The 17,329-nt window shown below is 34.9% G+C and overlaps 1 protein-coding gene across 9 annotated transcripts in view; it reads left to right on the top strand.

The window, feature by feature from the left end:
- The window catches only part of PSD3 (pleckstrin and Sec7 domain containing 3), a 702,408-nt gene that overhangs the window by 374,545 nt on the left and 310,534 nt on the right, over nucleotides 1-17,329 (top strand). For all 9 annotated transcript variants that reach the window (XM_044379268.3, XM_048226255.2, XM_044379274.3 and 6 more), the window contains one exon: nucleotides 10,891-10,980. In XM_044379268.3, the coding sequence (XP_044235203.2) occupies nucleotides 10,891-10,980 (90 nt within the window). The remainder of the gene's footprint in view (nucleotides 1-10,890; nucleotides 10,981-17,329) is intronic.

Below are 17,329 nucleotides of genomic sequence, written 5' to 3'. Positions count from 1 at the left end.
TGGTCATCCCATGGGGATTGGAACACTTAACGTTAAAGTGGCATACTCTCCAAAATGAGTCAGTAGTCACTCAATGTCAAAATCCCAATTGGTCTGCCTTTCAGCAGGGATGGGGGTGGGGGGGTGGTCAATCTTGAAATTCATGTAGAAATACCAAAAAAATCTAGAGCACAGAAATAACTTGGAGGACTTGTACTTTTTGATTGCAAAACTTACTACAAAGCATTGCTAAAAGAAATTAAAGAAGACACAAATAAGTGAGAAGACTTCCCATGTTCATGGATTGGAAGACAATATTGTTAAGACGTCCATACCACCCAAAGTGATCTGTAGATTCAATACAGTTTGTATCAAAATCCCAATGGCATATTTTGCAGAAATAGAAAAAAAAATCCTAAAATTCATATGGATTCTCAAGGTACTGTGGATAGCCCAAACAACTTTGGAAAAAAATGGAGGACCCACACTTCCTGATTCCACAATATAGTGTAAGGCTATAATAATCATAAGAGTGGTACTGACATAAAGACAGGCAAATAGATCAATGATTGGAGTACACAGTGCAAAGATTGACCCTTGCATATTTGGTCTAATGATCTTCAACAAGGATGCCAAGATCACTCAATGGGAAAGGACAGACAGTCTCTTCAAATGGTGTTGGGAATAAAGGATATCCAAGGCAGAAAAATGAATTGGGCCTTTATACCATATAAAAAATTAACTCAAAATGGATTAACAATCTAAATATAAGACCTAAAACTATAAAACTCCTAGAAGAAAACATGAGTTTGGACCTAGCAATGAGTTCTTGACTATGATACTCACGCACAGGCAACAAAAGCAAAAATAGACAAACAGGGTTACATCAAACTTAACTTTTATGCATGTAAGAACACAATGGAGTTAAATGGCTGCCAATGGAATGGGAGAAAATATTTGCAAATTATATATATGGCGAGGAGTTAATATCCTGTGTATATACCAAAACTCTATAATAAAAAATCAAGCATGAAGGTTAAAAGACAAAAGTAGTAAAATTAACTAAAATGACAATTAGTTAATGGAAATATAAAAGGATGTAAAATGTGTCATCAAAAATATGAAATGTGTGGATGAGGAAAGTAAAAAGGTTAAACTTTGGAAGTGTTTAAAATTAAGTCTATAACAGCATTATCTACACTCGCCAAATTATAGGAGATAGCACAAGTATCCATTGGCTGATGAATTGATAAAAAAGAATGAAATCTTGCCATTTACAATAGGAACGGATAGAACTAGAGACTATTACACTAAGCAAAATAAGTCAGGAAAGACAAATACCATTTGATTTCACTCATATGTATAATTAAAAAAAACAAAAGGAAAAAAAAAGAGAGAGACAAACGAAGAAACAGACTCTTAACTATAGAGAACAAACTGTTGGTTCCCAGACGGAAAGTGGGGAGGGGGAGCATGGGTAAAATAGATGATGGGAATTAAGGAGTACACTTGCTGTTGTATGGAAGTGTTGAATCACTGTATTGTATACCTGAAACTAATAGTACACTGTATGTTAACTAGCTGGATTTTAAATAAAAATTTAAAAAAAATAAAATTTGCTATCAACTTAAAACAGGCTGCTGTTTACATAAGCTATCTTACATGAACCTCACAGTAACCACGAGGAAAAAAAAAAAACAGGGTAAATAGACAAAAATGAGAAATGAATCTAAACAAAACTTGAAAGAAAGCCATCCAGTCACAAGGGAAGAGAGAAGGAGAAGAAAGGAACAGAGAAGAACTACAAAACAGCCAAAAAACAATGAACAAGATGGCAATAAGTATATGCTTATCAATAGTAACTTTAAATGTAAATGGACTAAATTTACCAGTCAGAAGACATGGAGTGGCTGAATGAGTAAGGAAACGAGTCATCTAGATGTTGCCTATAGGAGACTCACTCCAGAAGTAAGGACACACAGAAAGCGAGGGGATGGAAAAAGATATTCTATGGAAATGGATATGAAATGAAAGCTGGAGTAGGTATATTCATATCAGACAGAGTAGACTTTAAAAGACAGTAATATAAGTAGGTATATTGACATATACTTATGTCAAACAGAGTAGACTTTAAAAGACTGTAATATAAACAGAGAAGGGCATTGCACAGTCTTAAGGGGGTCAATACAATAGGAAGATATAACACTTATATATGCCCTCAACATAGGAGCACCAAGATCTATAAAGCAAATATTACCAGACCTAGAGGGAGAAACTGAAAACAGTGCAATAATAGTAATGTTTCATAAATGGACAGACCGTTCAGGCAAAAGATCAAGATGGAAACATCAGGCTTAAATGACACGTTAGACCAGATGGATTTAATAACTATACACAGAACATTCCATCCAAAAGCAGCAGCATACACAAACATCTCAAGTGCACATGGAACATTCTCCAAGGATAGATCATATGTTGAATCACAAAACAAGTCTCAGTAAATTCAAGAAAACAAATCATATCAAACATTTTTTCCAATCATAATGATATGAAACTAGAAATTAATTACAAGAAGAAAATGAGTAAAAAACTCACAAAAACTTGGAGATTAAACGGTAAGGTACTGAACAACCAGGGGTCATTAAATAAATCAAAAAGAGAAAAAAGTACCTAGAGACACATAAACAGAAATATGACATATCAAATTTATGGGATGCAGCAATCTCAAATCTATGACACATAATAAAAATGGTTCTAAGAAGGAAGTTCATAGCAATATAGACCTACCCCAAGAAACAAGAAAAATCTCAAATAAACAATCTAACTTTACACCTAAGAGAACTAGAGAAAGAAGAGCAAAGCCCAACATTGGTAGAAAGAAGAAAATACTAAAGATCAGAGAGGAAATAAATGAAATAGAGACTAAAAAGACAATACAAAAAGAATCCAGTGAAATTCAGAACTGGTTCTTTGAAAATATAAACAAAATCAATAAACTCAAGCTTGACTAACCAAGAAAAAAAGAGGACTCAAATAAAATAAGAAATGAAAGGGAAGTTACAACTGATATTACAGAAATACAAAGGATCATAAGAGACCATAATGAACAATTACATGCCAACAAGGTGGACAAATTGACAAATTCCTCAAAATATACAAACTTCCAAGACTGAATATGAAGAAATATAAATTTTACGATTTTACCAGTAAGGAGATTAAAACAGTAATCAGAAATCTCTCGACAAATGAAATTTCAGGATCAGATGGCTTCATTGGCAAATTCTATCAAATATTCAAAGAAGATTTAATATTCTTCTCAAATTCTTCCAAAAAATTGGAGAGGAGGGAACCTTTTCCAATACATTTTATGAAGCCAGCATTATCCTGATACCAAACCCAGAAAGGGACACCACAAAAAAGAGAAAATTGTAGGCCAATATCCTTGATGAACATAGAAGCAAAAATCCTCAACAAGGTATTAGTAAACTGATCCAGTAATATGTTAAAAAGATCATACACCATGATCAAGTGGTGTTTATTTTAGGGATGCAAGGATGGTTCAACATCTGCAAATCTGGAGCGCCTGGGTGACTCAGTCATTAAGCGTCTGCCTTCGGCTCAGGGTATGATCCCAGAGTCCTGGGATCGAGCCCCACATCGGGCTCCTCCGCTGGGAGCCTGCTTCTTCCTCTCCCACTCCCCCTGCCTGTGTTCCCTCTCTCGCTGGCTGTCTCTCTCTGTCAAATAAATAAATAAAATCTTCAAAAAAAAAAATCTGCAAATCCATGTGATCTGTAAACAAAATGTATGGTAAAAATCATGTGACATCTCAACAGACACAAAAAAAGCATTTGATAAAATTCAGCATTCATATGTGAGAAAAACTTAACAAAATGGGTATGGATGGAACATAACCTAAAATAATAAGGGTCATATATCACAATCCCAGAGCTAGCATCATACTCAACAGTAAGGAGCTGAAAGCTTTTCCTCTAAGAATAGGAACAAAACACGGTTGCCCACACTGACCACTTTAATTCAACATAGTATTAGAAGTCCTAGGTGCAGCAGTTAGACAAGAAAAAGAAGTAAAAGACATCCAAATCAGAAAGGCAGAAGTAGAACTATTTTCACAGATGACATGCTACTACATATAGAAAACCGTAAAGAATCCACCAAAATCTGATCAGTTGGAACTGATAAATGAATTCAGTAAAGTTGCAGGATACAATATACAGAAATCCATGGCATTTCTATATGCTAATAACAAAACATCAGAAAGATAAAGAAAACAATCCCATTTATAATTGCAAGCATTACAAAGAGTAATATACCCAGAAATGAATTAAACTACAAAGGTGAAAGACCTGTACCCTGAAAACTATAAGACACTGATAAAATAAATTGAAGATGATATAAATAAATGAAAAGATATACCATGTTCAGGAATTGAAAGAATTACTATTGTTAAAATGTCCATACTACTCAAATAATCTACAGATTCAATTCAATACCAATCAAAATCCTGATGGCATACCTCACAGAACTAGAACAAGTAATTGTAAAATTTGTATGTAACTGCAAAAGATTCCAAAGAGCCAAAGTGATCCTGAGAAAGAACAAAGTTGGAGGTATCTTGCTCCCTGACTTCAAACTGTAATACAAAGCTGTAATAATCAAAACATGTTATTGGTATAAAAACAGACACACAGACCGGTGGAATGAAATTGAGAGCCCTCAAATAAATTGACATATATATGGACAGTTAAACTACAAAAAAGGAACCAAAAACATACAATGGAGAAAAGATAGTCTCTTCAATAAAGAGTACTGGGAAAACCGGACAGCCACATGCAAGATAATGAAACTATACCCACTATCTTATACCATACACAAAAATTAACTCAAAATGGATTAAAGACTTGAATGTAAGACCTGAAACCATGAAATTCCTAGAAGAAAACATAGACAAGGAAACTCCTGGACATTAGTCCTCATGATGTCTTTTGGGACCTGACTCCCAAGATGGGAAACAAAAACAAAAATAAACAAAAATGGGACTATGTGAAACTAAAAAGCTTCTGCAAAGGAAAACCACCATCAAAACATAAAGGCAACCTACTGAATGCAAGAATATATTTGCAAACCATATATCCGATAAGGGGTTAATATCCTATATATACATATATACATATATATGTATATATTCTATATGTATGTATGTATATATTCTATATATATGTATGTATGTATATTCCATATATATATGGAACTCCTATAACTCAACAAAACCCAAATAACCTTATTAAAAAGTGCACAGAGGATCTGAATAGACATTTTCCCAGAAAAGACATATGGATGGCCAAAAGGCACATGAGAAGATGCTCAGCATCACTAATTTTTAGGGAAATGCAAACCAAAACCACAGTGAGATATCACCTCACACCTGTTAGAATGGCTATTATCAAAAAGACAAGAAATAAGTGTCAGATAGGTTGTGGGAGAAAGGGAACCCTCACACACTGTTGGGATTGTAAATTGGCATACCCGCTATGGAAAACATTATGGAGGTTCCTCAAGAAATTAGGAATAGAACTACCGTATGACTTAGCTATTATACTTCTGTGTATTTTTTTTTTTTTTGAAGAATATAAAAACACTAAAAAAGATGCATGGATCCCTATGTTCATAACCCAGATATGGAAACAGGCTAAATCTCCATCAATAGACGAATGGAAAAAGAAGATGTGGTATATATGTATGTATGTGTGTATGTACAATGGAATATTAGCCATAAAAATAATGAAATCTTGCCATTTGAGACAACTTGGATGGACCTTGAATGTATTATCCTAAGCAAAATAAGTCAGAAGGAGAAAGACAAATACTGTGTTATTTCCCTCATACATGGAAAGTTAGAAAATGAATGAACAAACAAAACAAAAGAAACTCATAGATACAGAAAACAGAGTAGTGGTTACCAGAGTGTAAGGGGATTGGGGAGTGGGTGAAATGGGTAAAGGAAGTCAGCTGTATGGTGGTGGGTGGTAACTGGACCTGTGGTGGTGATCATTTGATAGTGTATGCAGATGTCTCATACATTTTTGTATGAGTGCACAACTTTGTAACAAGTTACAAAGTTGTGCACTTGAAACATATATATATGTATATATACACACATACATACATTTATACATACGTATATGTACATACATATATGTACATACAAGAAAGTACTCTATGATTCCACTTATGTAAAATATCTAATGCAGTAAAATTCAGAGAAATAGAAAGAAAGTAAAATGATTGTTACCAGAGGCTCAGGGGAGGGGTAAAGGGGAGTCATTTTTTAATGGGTATAGAGTTTAAGATTTGCAAGATGCAAAAGTTCTGAAAGTCTGTTTTATAACCATGTGAATATACTTAACACTACTGAACTGTACACTTAAATAAGTTAAGATGGTAAATTTTTGCTATGTATTTTTTAGCCATAGTAAAGTATAAAAGCAAAAACAACTTACTACAAAGCTACAAGAATCAAGAGAGTGTAATACTGGCATCCAGTCATAAGTCTAGGTCAGTACAATAGAATTGAGAATTTATAAGTAAACCGTTATATTTATTGTCAGTTGATTTTCAACAAGGATGCCAAGATTATTCAGTGGGAGAAAGAACAGCCTTTTCAACTAATGGTGCTGGGAAAGTCACATGGAAAAGAACGAACTTGGATTTGTTTTACCTACCCTGTACAAAAATTATTGCAATATGGATCAAATACCTCTGAATGTAAGAGCTGACAGCGTAACATTTTTAGAAAACATAGGAATAAATCTTTCTGACCTTGGATTAGGCAATAATTTGTTAATTTGACAATAAAAACACAAGCAGCAAAAGAAAAAAAAATACATAAATTGGATTTCATCGAGATCAAAACTTTCTGTGCTTCAGACAACACCATCAAGAAAAGATAACCCACAGAAGAGGAGAAAACATTTTCAAAGTATATATCTGATAAGGAGTTTTGAATCCAGAATATATAAATAACTCCTACAACTCAACAATAAAAGACAAATGACTCAATAAGAAAAAGGCAAACGGTTTGAGTAAGCATTTCTTCAAAGAATATATACAAATGGCCAGTATCTGCATGAAAGGATGCTGAACATCATTAGTCATTAGGGAATTGCAAATCAGAACCGCAAGATGGCAATTCATATCTACTAGAAATGGCTAAAATAAAAAAGACAGATAAATGTTGGTAAGGATGTGGAGAAATTAAAACTCACATTTTTAGTGGGGATGTAAACTGGTGTGGTCTGTTTGGAAAAAATTCTGACAGTTCCTCAAATGATTAAACATAGAGTTACCGTACGACCTAGCAATCCCACTCCTGAGTTATATATATGGTAGGAATGAAAACATATGTCTACGCAAAAACTTTACACAAATATTTATAGCAACATTATTCATAATAACCAAAATGTGGGAACAGTCCAAGAAGCCATCAACTTCTGAATGGAAAATTTGGTATATTCATACAATGAAATGTTATTTTGCAATAAAATACTGATACATACTAAAATATGGAGGTACCTTGAAAAGAATATGGTAGATGAAAGAAGCCAGTCAAAAAAGGCCACATTTTATATGATTCCATTTATGTGAAATGTTCCTGCACAGGCAAATCCATACAGATAAAAAGGAGATTAGTGGTTGCCAGGAGATGGATATTGGGAATGGGAGGAGAGATATGGGAACTGACTGCTAATGGATATGGGGGTATCTTTTGGGGTGATGAAAATGTTCTGAATTTAGATAGTGGTGATGGCTGCAGAACTCTATCAATATATTAAGAATTGTTGAATTATAGGGACATCTGGGTGACTCGGTTGAATGGTGGGCCCTTGATTTCAGCTCAGATCATAATCTCAAGATCATGAGATCGAACCCGCAGTTGGGTTCTGCACTCAGCGCAGGGTCTGCTTGTCTCTCTCCTTTGCCCTTTGTCTCTCCCCCTGCTCGCCCTTGCTGTCTCTCAAGTAAATAAATACATAAATAAGCAAATCAGAATTACTGAATTGTGTAATTCAAAAGGATGAATGTTATGTGGATTATATTTCAATAAACCTGGTATTTTTTTTATAATTTTTATTTTGTTATATTAGTCACCACAAAGTACATCCCCAGTTATTGATGCAATGTTCCATGATTCATTATTTGCGTATAACACCCAGTGCTCCATGCAATACGTGCCCTCCTTACTACCCATCACCGGCCTATCCCAGCCCCCCACCCCCCTCCCCTCTGAAGCCCTCAGTTTGTTTCCCAGAGTCCACAGTCTCTCATGGTTCATTCCCCCTTCTGTTACCCCCCCTTCATTCTTCCCTTGCTTCTCCTACAGATCTTCCTGTTTCTTATGTTCCATAAATGAGTGAAACCATATGATAATTGTCTTTCTCTGCTTGACTTATTTCACTTAGCATTATCTCCTCCAGTCCCGTCCATGTTGCTGCATCAGAAAGAACCATTTCAATAAACCTGGTATTTGTAAAAAGTTAGAGTGAGTGGACACTCCATCATATTAAAAACTCGACTCTTTTTATTTCACTTTTTTTCCTCCAAATAGTCAAAATTGTTTAATTTTCCATAGTTTTTTTTCATATAATATGTTTTTATACTTGGGAGTCTTTTATTGATTATTATTTGAAACTTATTTGTAACAAAATATCTCATGACTATAATACTACAAATGTTTAAATATAAATCATTCTTCAAGAAATTTTTGTTATGAACAATACAAAATTGATTTTAAAAAGATAATGTTACAAATATTTGAATTTACCAGATCACATTTTAAAGGAAATTTTGGTTTATGACTGATGGTTAAATCATGTCCTCTTTTGATTTTGAGAATTGGAAACTGCCTGACTTGGAAAAGAATTTGTTATGTCATCATTATTCATTCATTTTCTCAGGTCCTCAGAACATAACCAGAAAGACCTTGTCAAATCATTATCAAAATGACTATTGAATATACTTGTTACTTTTTACCTTGAGGCACCTTTTGTTCTTTTTATTGTTGTGTTCAGTTAGCCAACATATAGTACATGTACCTTTTTTGATCTGTGCACTTGATAAGGATTGGGAAGGCTGAGATACTGTGGTGTTCAATATAATGTTGTCAAACAGTATTTTTTATTAAAGTTTCTGTGCTTTAAATAAATTTTCGTCAGAACTTAGGGCTGCAGATTTAACTTACTTAAAGTAATTGGCAAAGCCAGTTCTCATTGTTTATAACATTCATCCAGGCTTTCATGTAAAATCTGACTATGCCGTCTTTGCTGATGGAAGAGGTGAGGTTTTTAACAAAAGCTATTTAGCACTTGCACTATAATTAATTAGATAGGATGGGTTGGATGATTTGTTTCATGTTATAAAGTAGAAGAACGGTTGTGAGAGGGGGAGTGGGAAGCGATTACTTTTAAGACACATAGGTGTATATGTTCCCAGGCAGATCTGTGTTTTCGAAGTTAAGGTTTTGTATACATACTCTCCTAAAATTATCCATGGCTTTGCATCCCTTTTAAAGTCTTAAAATTTTTCCTCAACTTGAAGACTAATGTTCCATCCCACTCTTAGTCTCTTCTGAAAAATAGCCTCACAGAACATACATTTTATTTGTATGCATAATAGGTACAAGTATATATTAATATGTTGGTACACACCATGTTCCCTTGGACCACATTTTGCCAGAGATCCCATGCTGGTGCGTGTGTGTTCCGCATCCCTCTCCTGCACTCGTGACAGATTGCTGTTTGTGTTCAGATTGAGCCTCTGAATCCTTCACGACTGGCAGCTCTTACTAGTTGACTGAAGCTGGCATAGGAGCTTTATTAGTTTTCTCAGTCTAACTTATTTGTATCTTCTCTTTTTTTTGTTAGTTTAGATTTTCTACCTTTTTCATTTTGTTTATTGTGATTTTTTTTTGGTTAAACTTACTCTTAAATCAGCTTGGAAGTGTGTTTGGAGACAATTTTCCATGGGTCTCTTGCATTTCTGTACATTTTGTGAACAGAAGCTTTGGTTGTCTTTGTTCTGGTGTATTTTTTCAAAATCGTTTCTATAGTGAGCAGCTTTGGAAAATATAGTGACTTCAGAGCAATGGATAGGTATGCTTGCTTATATATAGCCTTGGATGAGAAGAGCTGGTTTCTTCCTTTAGAGCAAAAGCAATAGGCATGCTTACTGTCCATTACAAATATTCAGATTTCCAAATCTCGGGGCTCCTTTCCTGTATCACAACCCACTGCGTGTGCATGTCAGCTGGCCCTGTTCAGGTTCTGTGAGAATTGGGACTCAGGAAACTGGAGCAAGAAAATGCTGATATTTTGGCTACTCCTATTGTTGTAAAAAAAAAATTCCTGTGCCTCCGACTCAGGAATCTTGCTTCATCTGCCAACATGTGAGATTGTGGTAGACTAGTTTGTTAGTTTGAAAGTGGGCTAAAATCTCAGCTCCGTCACAGTTCTTGACAATATGTAGGAAATAAAAATAAACAAGCAAATAAATAGTTATCAGAGTTCAGCTCAGAAATGTCATCTTATCCATGTTTTTCATTAAAAACTACCTTTTATGTATATAAATGTAGCATAGATATCTCAGATGTTTTCTTAGGTTAAAATAAAGATTTGGCATAATTTTGCTATTTATATTTAACGACTGTTTTGAAAGCATAATAAGCCATCTGTTTCTCATGCATATAAGTTTGTATCATATGTGTGTGTAGATATATGCACATATAGGGGCATATGTATTCATATTTTGAAAAGCCAAATCAGTCTTGCTTTGCTTAATCACAGTTTTAAGAATTCCATGTATGTCATTATGATGTATTATTTGCCTCTATTCCAGAATATTGGAAAGAAGATGACCTGCCAAGAGTTCATTGCAAACCTCCAAGGGGTAAATGAGGGTGGTGATTTCTCCAAGGATCTACTGAAAGTAAGCATTGAAATATTGGTTTTAAAAATATGTTTATATTTATCTTTTCTGCTTATTTTCAAATCTGAAATAAACAGGCCAAGGATCACTTAAGTATTTTGTTTTTTACTTTTGGTTTTGTTGGTGATATTTCTATTGGACCTCATCCTTATTGTGTCAGACCGCAAATACCCTTCAATGAATAAATGCTAAAAGTTCACATTGTAATCAATAATACTGAGATAATAAGTAGATTTGGAATAACTGGTGATTCAGATAATGGGAAGTTTTTGTTTTATTTGTGAGCATACTGTCAGAACTTCAGAAAGATCACAAAGGTGTATTTGCTATGGAAACAAGCATTTGCATACTGTTATGGAAGCTGTATTCAGTCCCTAGTTGCAGAGCCACTTAGGTTGTCTCTGGAAATCTGAGTAATTGTAGAATGTTTGAATTATTTGTAGCTGGCTTCATTATTGGTGACAATAAGCGTGTTTTTCTGTATCAGATTGTTTTCAAGGAGACAACAAAATCAGCTTTAGAATTCATAACATTCTACAACAGTATAAATGAGATATGCATTTGTTTAAATACAAAATAGTGATTGATAATGGATGTGAATATTTTAGAAATTCAGGATGAGATGTGTATGTTGACAATGTGATTTTTACAGATTTCTATTTGATTCTAGTCTTCTTTTTAAAAACTTTGTACATACGTAGATTTCTTTGGCAGTTCCTTTGAATTTGCTAAGGGCAACACATATGAATCATGGTACGATCTGGAAATGTACCAGTTGAGAATAAGTCCTTTATTATGTTTTATGTATCTTTTAAACCGTATAAAATATATACAGTAGAGTTCTAGATTTTGAAAGACATCTATACTATGGAAAGTGAAAGAAGGCATAAGAATGTAGTATTTATGAGATTCTCTTACTGACTTGAATTGCAGCTCATTAAAAAATTACATTATGGAAAAAGCAGGAAGAAAAGTAGCTTCAGGTTACTATAGAAGGTATTTTTTAAGTTGTTTCTTTATAGGACAAATGCTGTCATTGCTGAAGCTACAGTTCTGAATGGGAAATAAAAGGTGATGGATAATAAATATTTTCTCTACATCCGTTGAAGATGTACTGTAGACACGTTAACAAGTCTTTTTTCAGTTTAGTGTATTGACATGGAAAATAATGCGGTCTTTCTAGGAGAAGAATTGGTAAGGCTTTAATCAAGTCATGTCAGAAGTGGAAATTGTCAGGAAGAGTTTTCATAGTGAAGCTTTTAGCTTTTATTGGTAGGCATGACTGTGGATGAATTATTGGGCAGATTTAGAGCATGTTTGATGAGCTGTCTGAAACCAAATGTAGTTAACATACAGTCCAGTGGCTGTCGTTCACCTTGGGTAAACATATGTTCTTTGGTTTACTCTGCCAAGAATTTTCTGGATGATTTGTTACAGCCGTACCACTGAGATCATGTTTATAAACCTCAGGGGGGGAAATATTTGTTATACTCTTTTATTTACTGTAGGAAGATGACAGTGAAATGACACTGAAAGTAACAGTGGCATTTAGCATGGAAATTGTCAAGTAAAATACGGATTCCCTTTTATAGCAAAAACCCCAGCCACTCACCCACCTAAGATGGGAGTTTTCCATTTCAGTAAGAATCTAGGTTTTACTGCAGATTTCATCAAGAAAAGGTTTTCTTCAAACCATTTTTGTTTCATTTCTCCTTTCCACGTAGCTCTTCTTTTTTCCTTCCTGCTCTTCCTCCCTTACTTCCTCTATTTATCTCTGTTTTGTCCTTCCTCTTATGCTCTTCTTTTGTCTCTCTTCTTTCTCCTCTTTCTTCTCTCTCTCTCAAACTCTCTCCCTCACTCTCTTTCTCAATGGCTGTCTCTTGATTCTCTTCAGAGATAAATTACTGGGTGGAATGTTAATTTGAACTTTTCTGGAAAATGATTATACACATGACACACAGACAGATAAACACAAAACATTTGGTATTACGTTGCAGGTTCTGAGTAACCTAACCCTCTTCTGTCTTCTTCTACCCTCTCTCCAACTTGAAAATTATAGGCACATACAACATTCAGTTTAATTTATGAGGTAAGATGCTTAGAGTTACGTGGATTGAATTGAGGCTTTCATTGCTACATACTGATCTTACTACTTTTAGATTTCTTTGGTTCAAAAATAGCATTTGGATTTATATCTGTTCAGATTCTTTGGACCAGCAGTAAGATTTCACCTTGTTCAATGTGTTTGGGTAGTAGGGAATATTTATTGATGGCCCATTGTGCATTCACTGGGTATTGTGGACTTGGAGAACATGCTGGAACTAAATGGGCCACTATCATCACAAACTACTGAGAATGGGTGGTTCTTTTTCCCTTAAAATGAACAGTTATTCCATATTAAAATTAAAATATAAACTGATTCTGCTTGTTCTCAAGAGAAATGGTTATCAAAAAAGATAAACCGTAATGTATTTAAAGGATGAAAAATGAGAAATTTATTTCAAGCCTTTAATTCAGAGACTTCAGTTAATATTTTGGTTTAATTTTGCCTTAGACTACATGAAAGGAATAGATGATAAATTGAGCCCTTTTTATAATTTACAGTTCCACTGCACTGTCCCTTTTGACCTGATGACCTAACAGATAAATGAGTGCTTTGTGCAAATAAGAATGTTTCTCTCACAAGTTGCATTGAGTATAAATTCTAGATACCTATAATATAAAGTAGAATTAGTTGGCTACCAAAGGACAACCAGTGATAGAATATTATTTAGGTTCTTTAAAGTTGAACTCTGGCTGGGAGGATATGATGTCTGAGAGAGGCCTTTGAAGTATAGATACCATTTTACTAGTAGACTTATTTTGGTTTTTAGTTAGATTATTATTCTGTTTCATTTCCCACCATCTTCCCCACCCATAAACATTAATGTTCTCTGTCATAAGTACCTTTCCCTATTATTTCACCAAATCAGGACAGCAATGCTTTAACAAAATACACCAAACCATCTGGCATGGTTCATGGCTGTATAGGGGCTGCCCACCCCAGCACTTGGATGTGTTTGTGCTTAAGCATCCTTGTGGGACAATATGGAAAAGAAAGACAAAGGGATGTTCTGCGTTTGGTACTGATAGACTTACTAAGACATTCCTAAGATTTTATAACAAGTAATAAAACTCTTAAGTACATGAATAGAGGGGGATGAGAATGTGAAACGTGGGTCAACTCTGGGTTGGAGGCTGAACTTTCTGAGAGACACTATAGTGTGATGATTATGATTACGGACTTGGGAGCTATACTGATTGGGTTCTAATCCCAGCTCCCCTCTCTTAGTAGCTGAGGGATTAAAAAAAAATTCACTGAAACTTTGTCTCTTGATTTCTGCATCTGTGAAATGGGAGATCTTATTAGTACCCACTTCATCAGTTGTTTTAATAATTGAATGAGTTAACCTATAAAGCCTTTAGAGTCTTAGCATGTAATAAATACTGTATGTGTTAGCTATTGTAACTTTTTATTTTTAATATTATTTTATTCTTTTCCTCGTTTGAAATGGATTGGGAAGGACCTCCATCCCTTCCTGCAGGGTTTGGGTCTAAGGTGTTTTTGTAAGTACGAAGGCCAAGTGGGATTAGCTTTAATTCACAAGACCTCTATTGCCCATCCTTTTTTAGCCTAACCATGCACATTCTCTTGCTCTTTCCAAGGGACCATCTGTGACCTTGAGCTTGAGCATTTCCTCCTTTTGTGGTAAGATTTTTAACCCTCGTCATTTATGGGTTCCTTCTTTTCCGAAGACTGTTGATTCCAAAGAATGGCCATCAAAATTTTCCACAAGAAGCATTTGTTCCATAAAGTCTGTGGTAACATTGTGGAGGCACTTGAAAATGAACCTTGGTTAGCCCTGTTTCTCCTGCCTTTTTACCTTGTTAACAACAGGTTATTTCTCATGGACCCTCTTGCCACGCTTTTATATCTTATGTTTGGTTTGGATCTTTGAAACTGCAAGATTGGAGATCCTGAGCCTTCTTACTAGAACTGTTTGGAGAAGATATAGAGAGCAGGTGGACATCTAGCAACATTTCTTTTTTCCCTGTGATTTTGAACCACTTCAAATAATTCACTTCTCCATTAACATCCCAGGATTATTTTGGGATCTTCAAAGAGGACAAGAACTAATTTGCTTCCTCAAAGGTTCTTCATGATTCCAGGGCCAGTTTAAGTTTGGTCTTAAACTGTTCTGTAAGTTTTATTTCTTCTGAGTTTCCCGTGAATCTCTATTCTTGGTTTTAACAGAAATGCCACATTTTTATCTTCAGTCCATTTTGTGTTCTATTTCTAAGGAGGGTGGTTGATAATCCTTCATTTCTCATTACATATAGGGGGAAACACAGGAACTTTGGGTGATGACCACCAGTTATTTAAATATTTAGAGGGGAAGTAGCCATTTCAAAACATATTTACATAAAAGCAGGAAAGAAGCAATGGGAAATAAGGCAAAAGGCGCCAATGAGAAGTGTCATAGAAACATGTGGGGTAGAAGGTTAGTTATTGGCTGCATAATAATTTCATTTTGGGGAGATCCAGACTGGAGATTTTGACAATGGAACATGAAACCCTGGTGGTTTTCTATCTCAGCTTTCTTATTGCCACCTACCATTTGATATTCAAATAACATTCTTAATATTTTTATCCTTGTCGTAGTTAGGTCTTTAAATTTCTTTTTTTCTTGAGCAGCAATTGAATTCAAAGGTGCCCATGGGAATTAGAAAAAAAAATCTCTAAGAATTTTTATATCATCTTGGGGCGCCTGGGTGGCTCAGTCGTTAAGCGTCTTGTCTTTGGCTCAGGTCATGATCCCAGGGTCCTGGGATTGAGCCCCGCATGGGGCTCCCCGCTCAGTGGAAAGCCTACATCTCCCTCTCCACTCCCCCTGCTTGTGTTCTTTCTCTTCCTGTCTCTCTCTCTGTCAAATAAATAATATCTTAAAAAGAAAAAAAAGAATTTTTATATCATTTTGATGAGGGCAGAAACAGCAAGTCTTTCAAAATGGTTCTAATATAAGTAAAAAACAAAACTGAATACAATTTGCAGAGTGTTTTGAAACCTATCTCCTTTTAAATCTGCTTAAATACACAAATAGCTTTAATAATAGCTCTAGTTACAAGGCAGTGTCACTGGAAATCATTAAAAAGCAAGGTAAATAAATCTTGCTTGGGCTAGTCAATAACATGCCATTCTTTCAGGCTATTGCTTATAATGAGATGTTTGACTTTAGAATATTCTTCTGAAACTTAATTTTTTGGGTGGAAATTATCTGCACCTATCTCCTTTACTTGGGAATTTATTAACATTGAAATTAACTTGCAGTCTCTTGAGGAAAGACCAAAAGTTTTCACTCTCTCGGATGTTACTGGTGAAGAGAGAGGTAGTTAATGGTGAAGAGAGAGAGAGAAATAGTGTGTGTGTGTGGGTGTGTGTGTGTGCACGCGCACGTGTGTCTGTGTGTGTAGATTGTGGGGTGGGGGGGAGTGGCAGTTAAATTGACAAAATATAAATTAGTATGCCTGGTTTAGTGGAATTCTTATGTATCATTCCATTAATGGAACAGTAAATAACGTAGTGAACTAAATTGTTACATATTGTATTGGTCAGAATCCCAAAAAAAGTTCTTATTCAGATGTGCTTGTTTTTCCTTAGCTTTCACAAAAGACAGGTGAGGTTCTTTCATAAGTTTCTAAGAACATAGACTACCTATATCCAATCCTTAACATACATATTTGGCTAAAAGCACTGTATTTTATTCTAAATGCATTTTTCTCATTTGGTATTTTGGAAAAATAATTTGTGAAAATGATGGAGAAATTAGCTGGAATGTTAGTGTTTAAACAGACTCAAGGTCAGCAAAGAAAAATACAATACAGTTTATTTCTTTTCAAGGTTTTAAATTCCAGTGAACATACAGTGTAACATTAGTTGCAGGTATAGAGTCTAGTGATTCATCACTTACGTGCAACACCCAGTGCTCATTACAACAAGTGCCCTCCTTAATACCCATCACCTGTTCCCTGCCCACCCCCCTCCAGTAATGCTCAGTTTGTTTGTTCTCTAAAGTTAAGAGTCTGTTTTCTGGTTTGCCTCTCTTTTTCCTTCCCTCATGTTCATATTTTGTTTCTTAAATTCCACATATGAGTGAAGTCATAGGTATTTGTTTTTCTCTGACTTATTTAGCTTAGCATAATGTGCTCTAGATCTGTCCACATTATTGCAAATGGTAAGATTTAATTTTTTGATGGCTGAATAATATTCCATTGTATGTGTGGATATATATACATATCCACACACACACAC

Source organism: Ursus arctos, unplaced genomic scaffold, assembly GCF_023065955.2.
Source record: "Ursus arctos isolate Adak ecotype North America unplaced genomic scaffold, UrsArc2.0 scaffold_27, whole genome shotgun sequence".
Taxonomy (NCBI): Eukaryota; Metazoa; Chordata; class Mammalia; order Carnivora; family Ursidae; genus Ursus; species Ursus arctos.
This window is presented reverse-complemented; position numbering and strand designations above follow the sequence as displayed.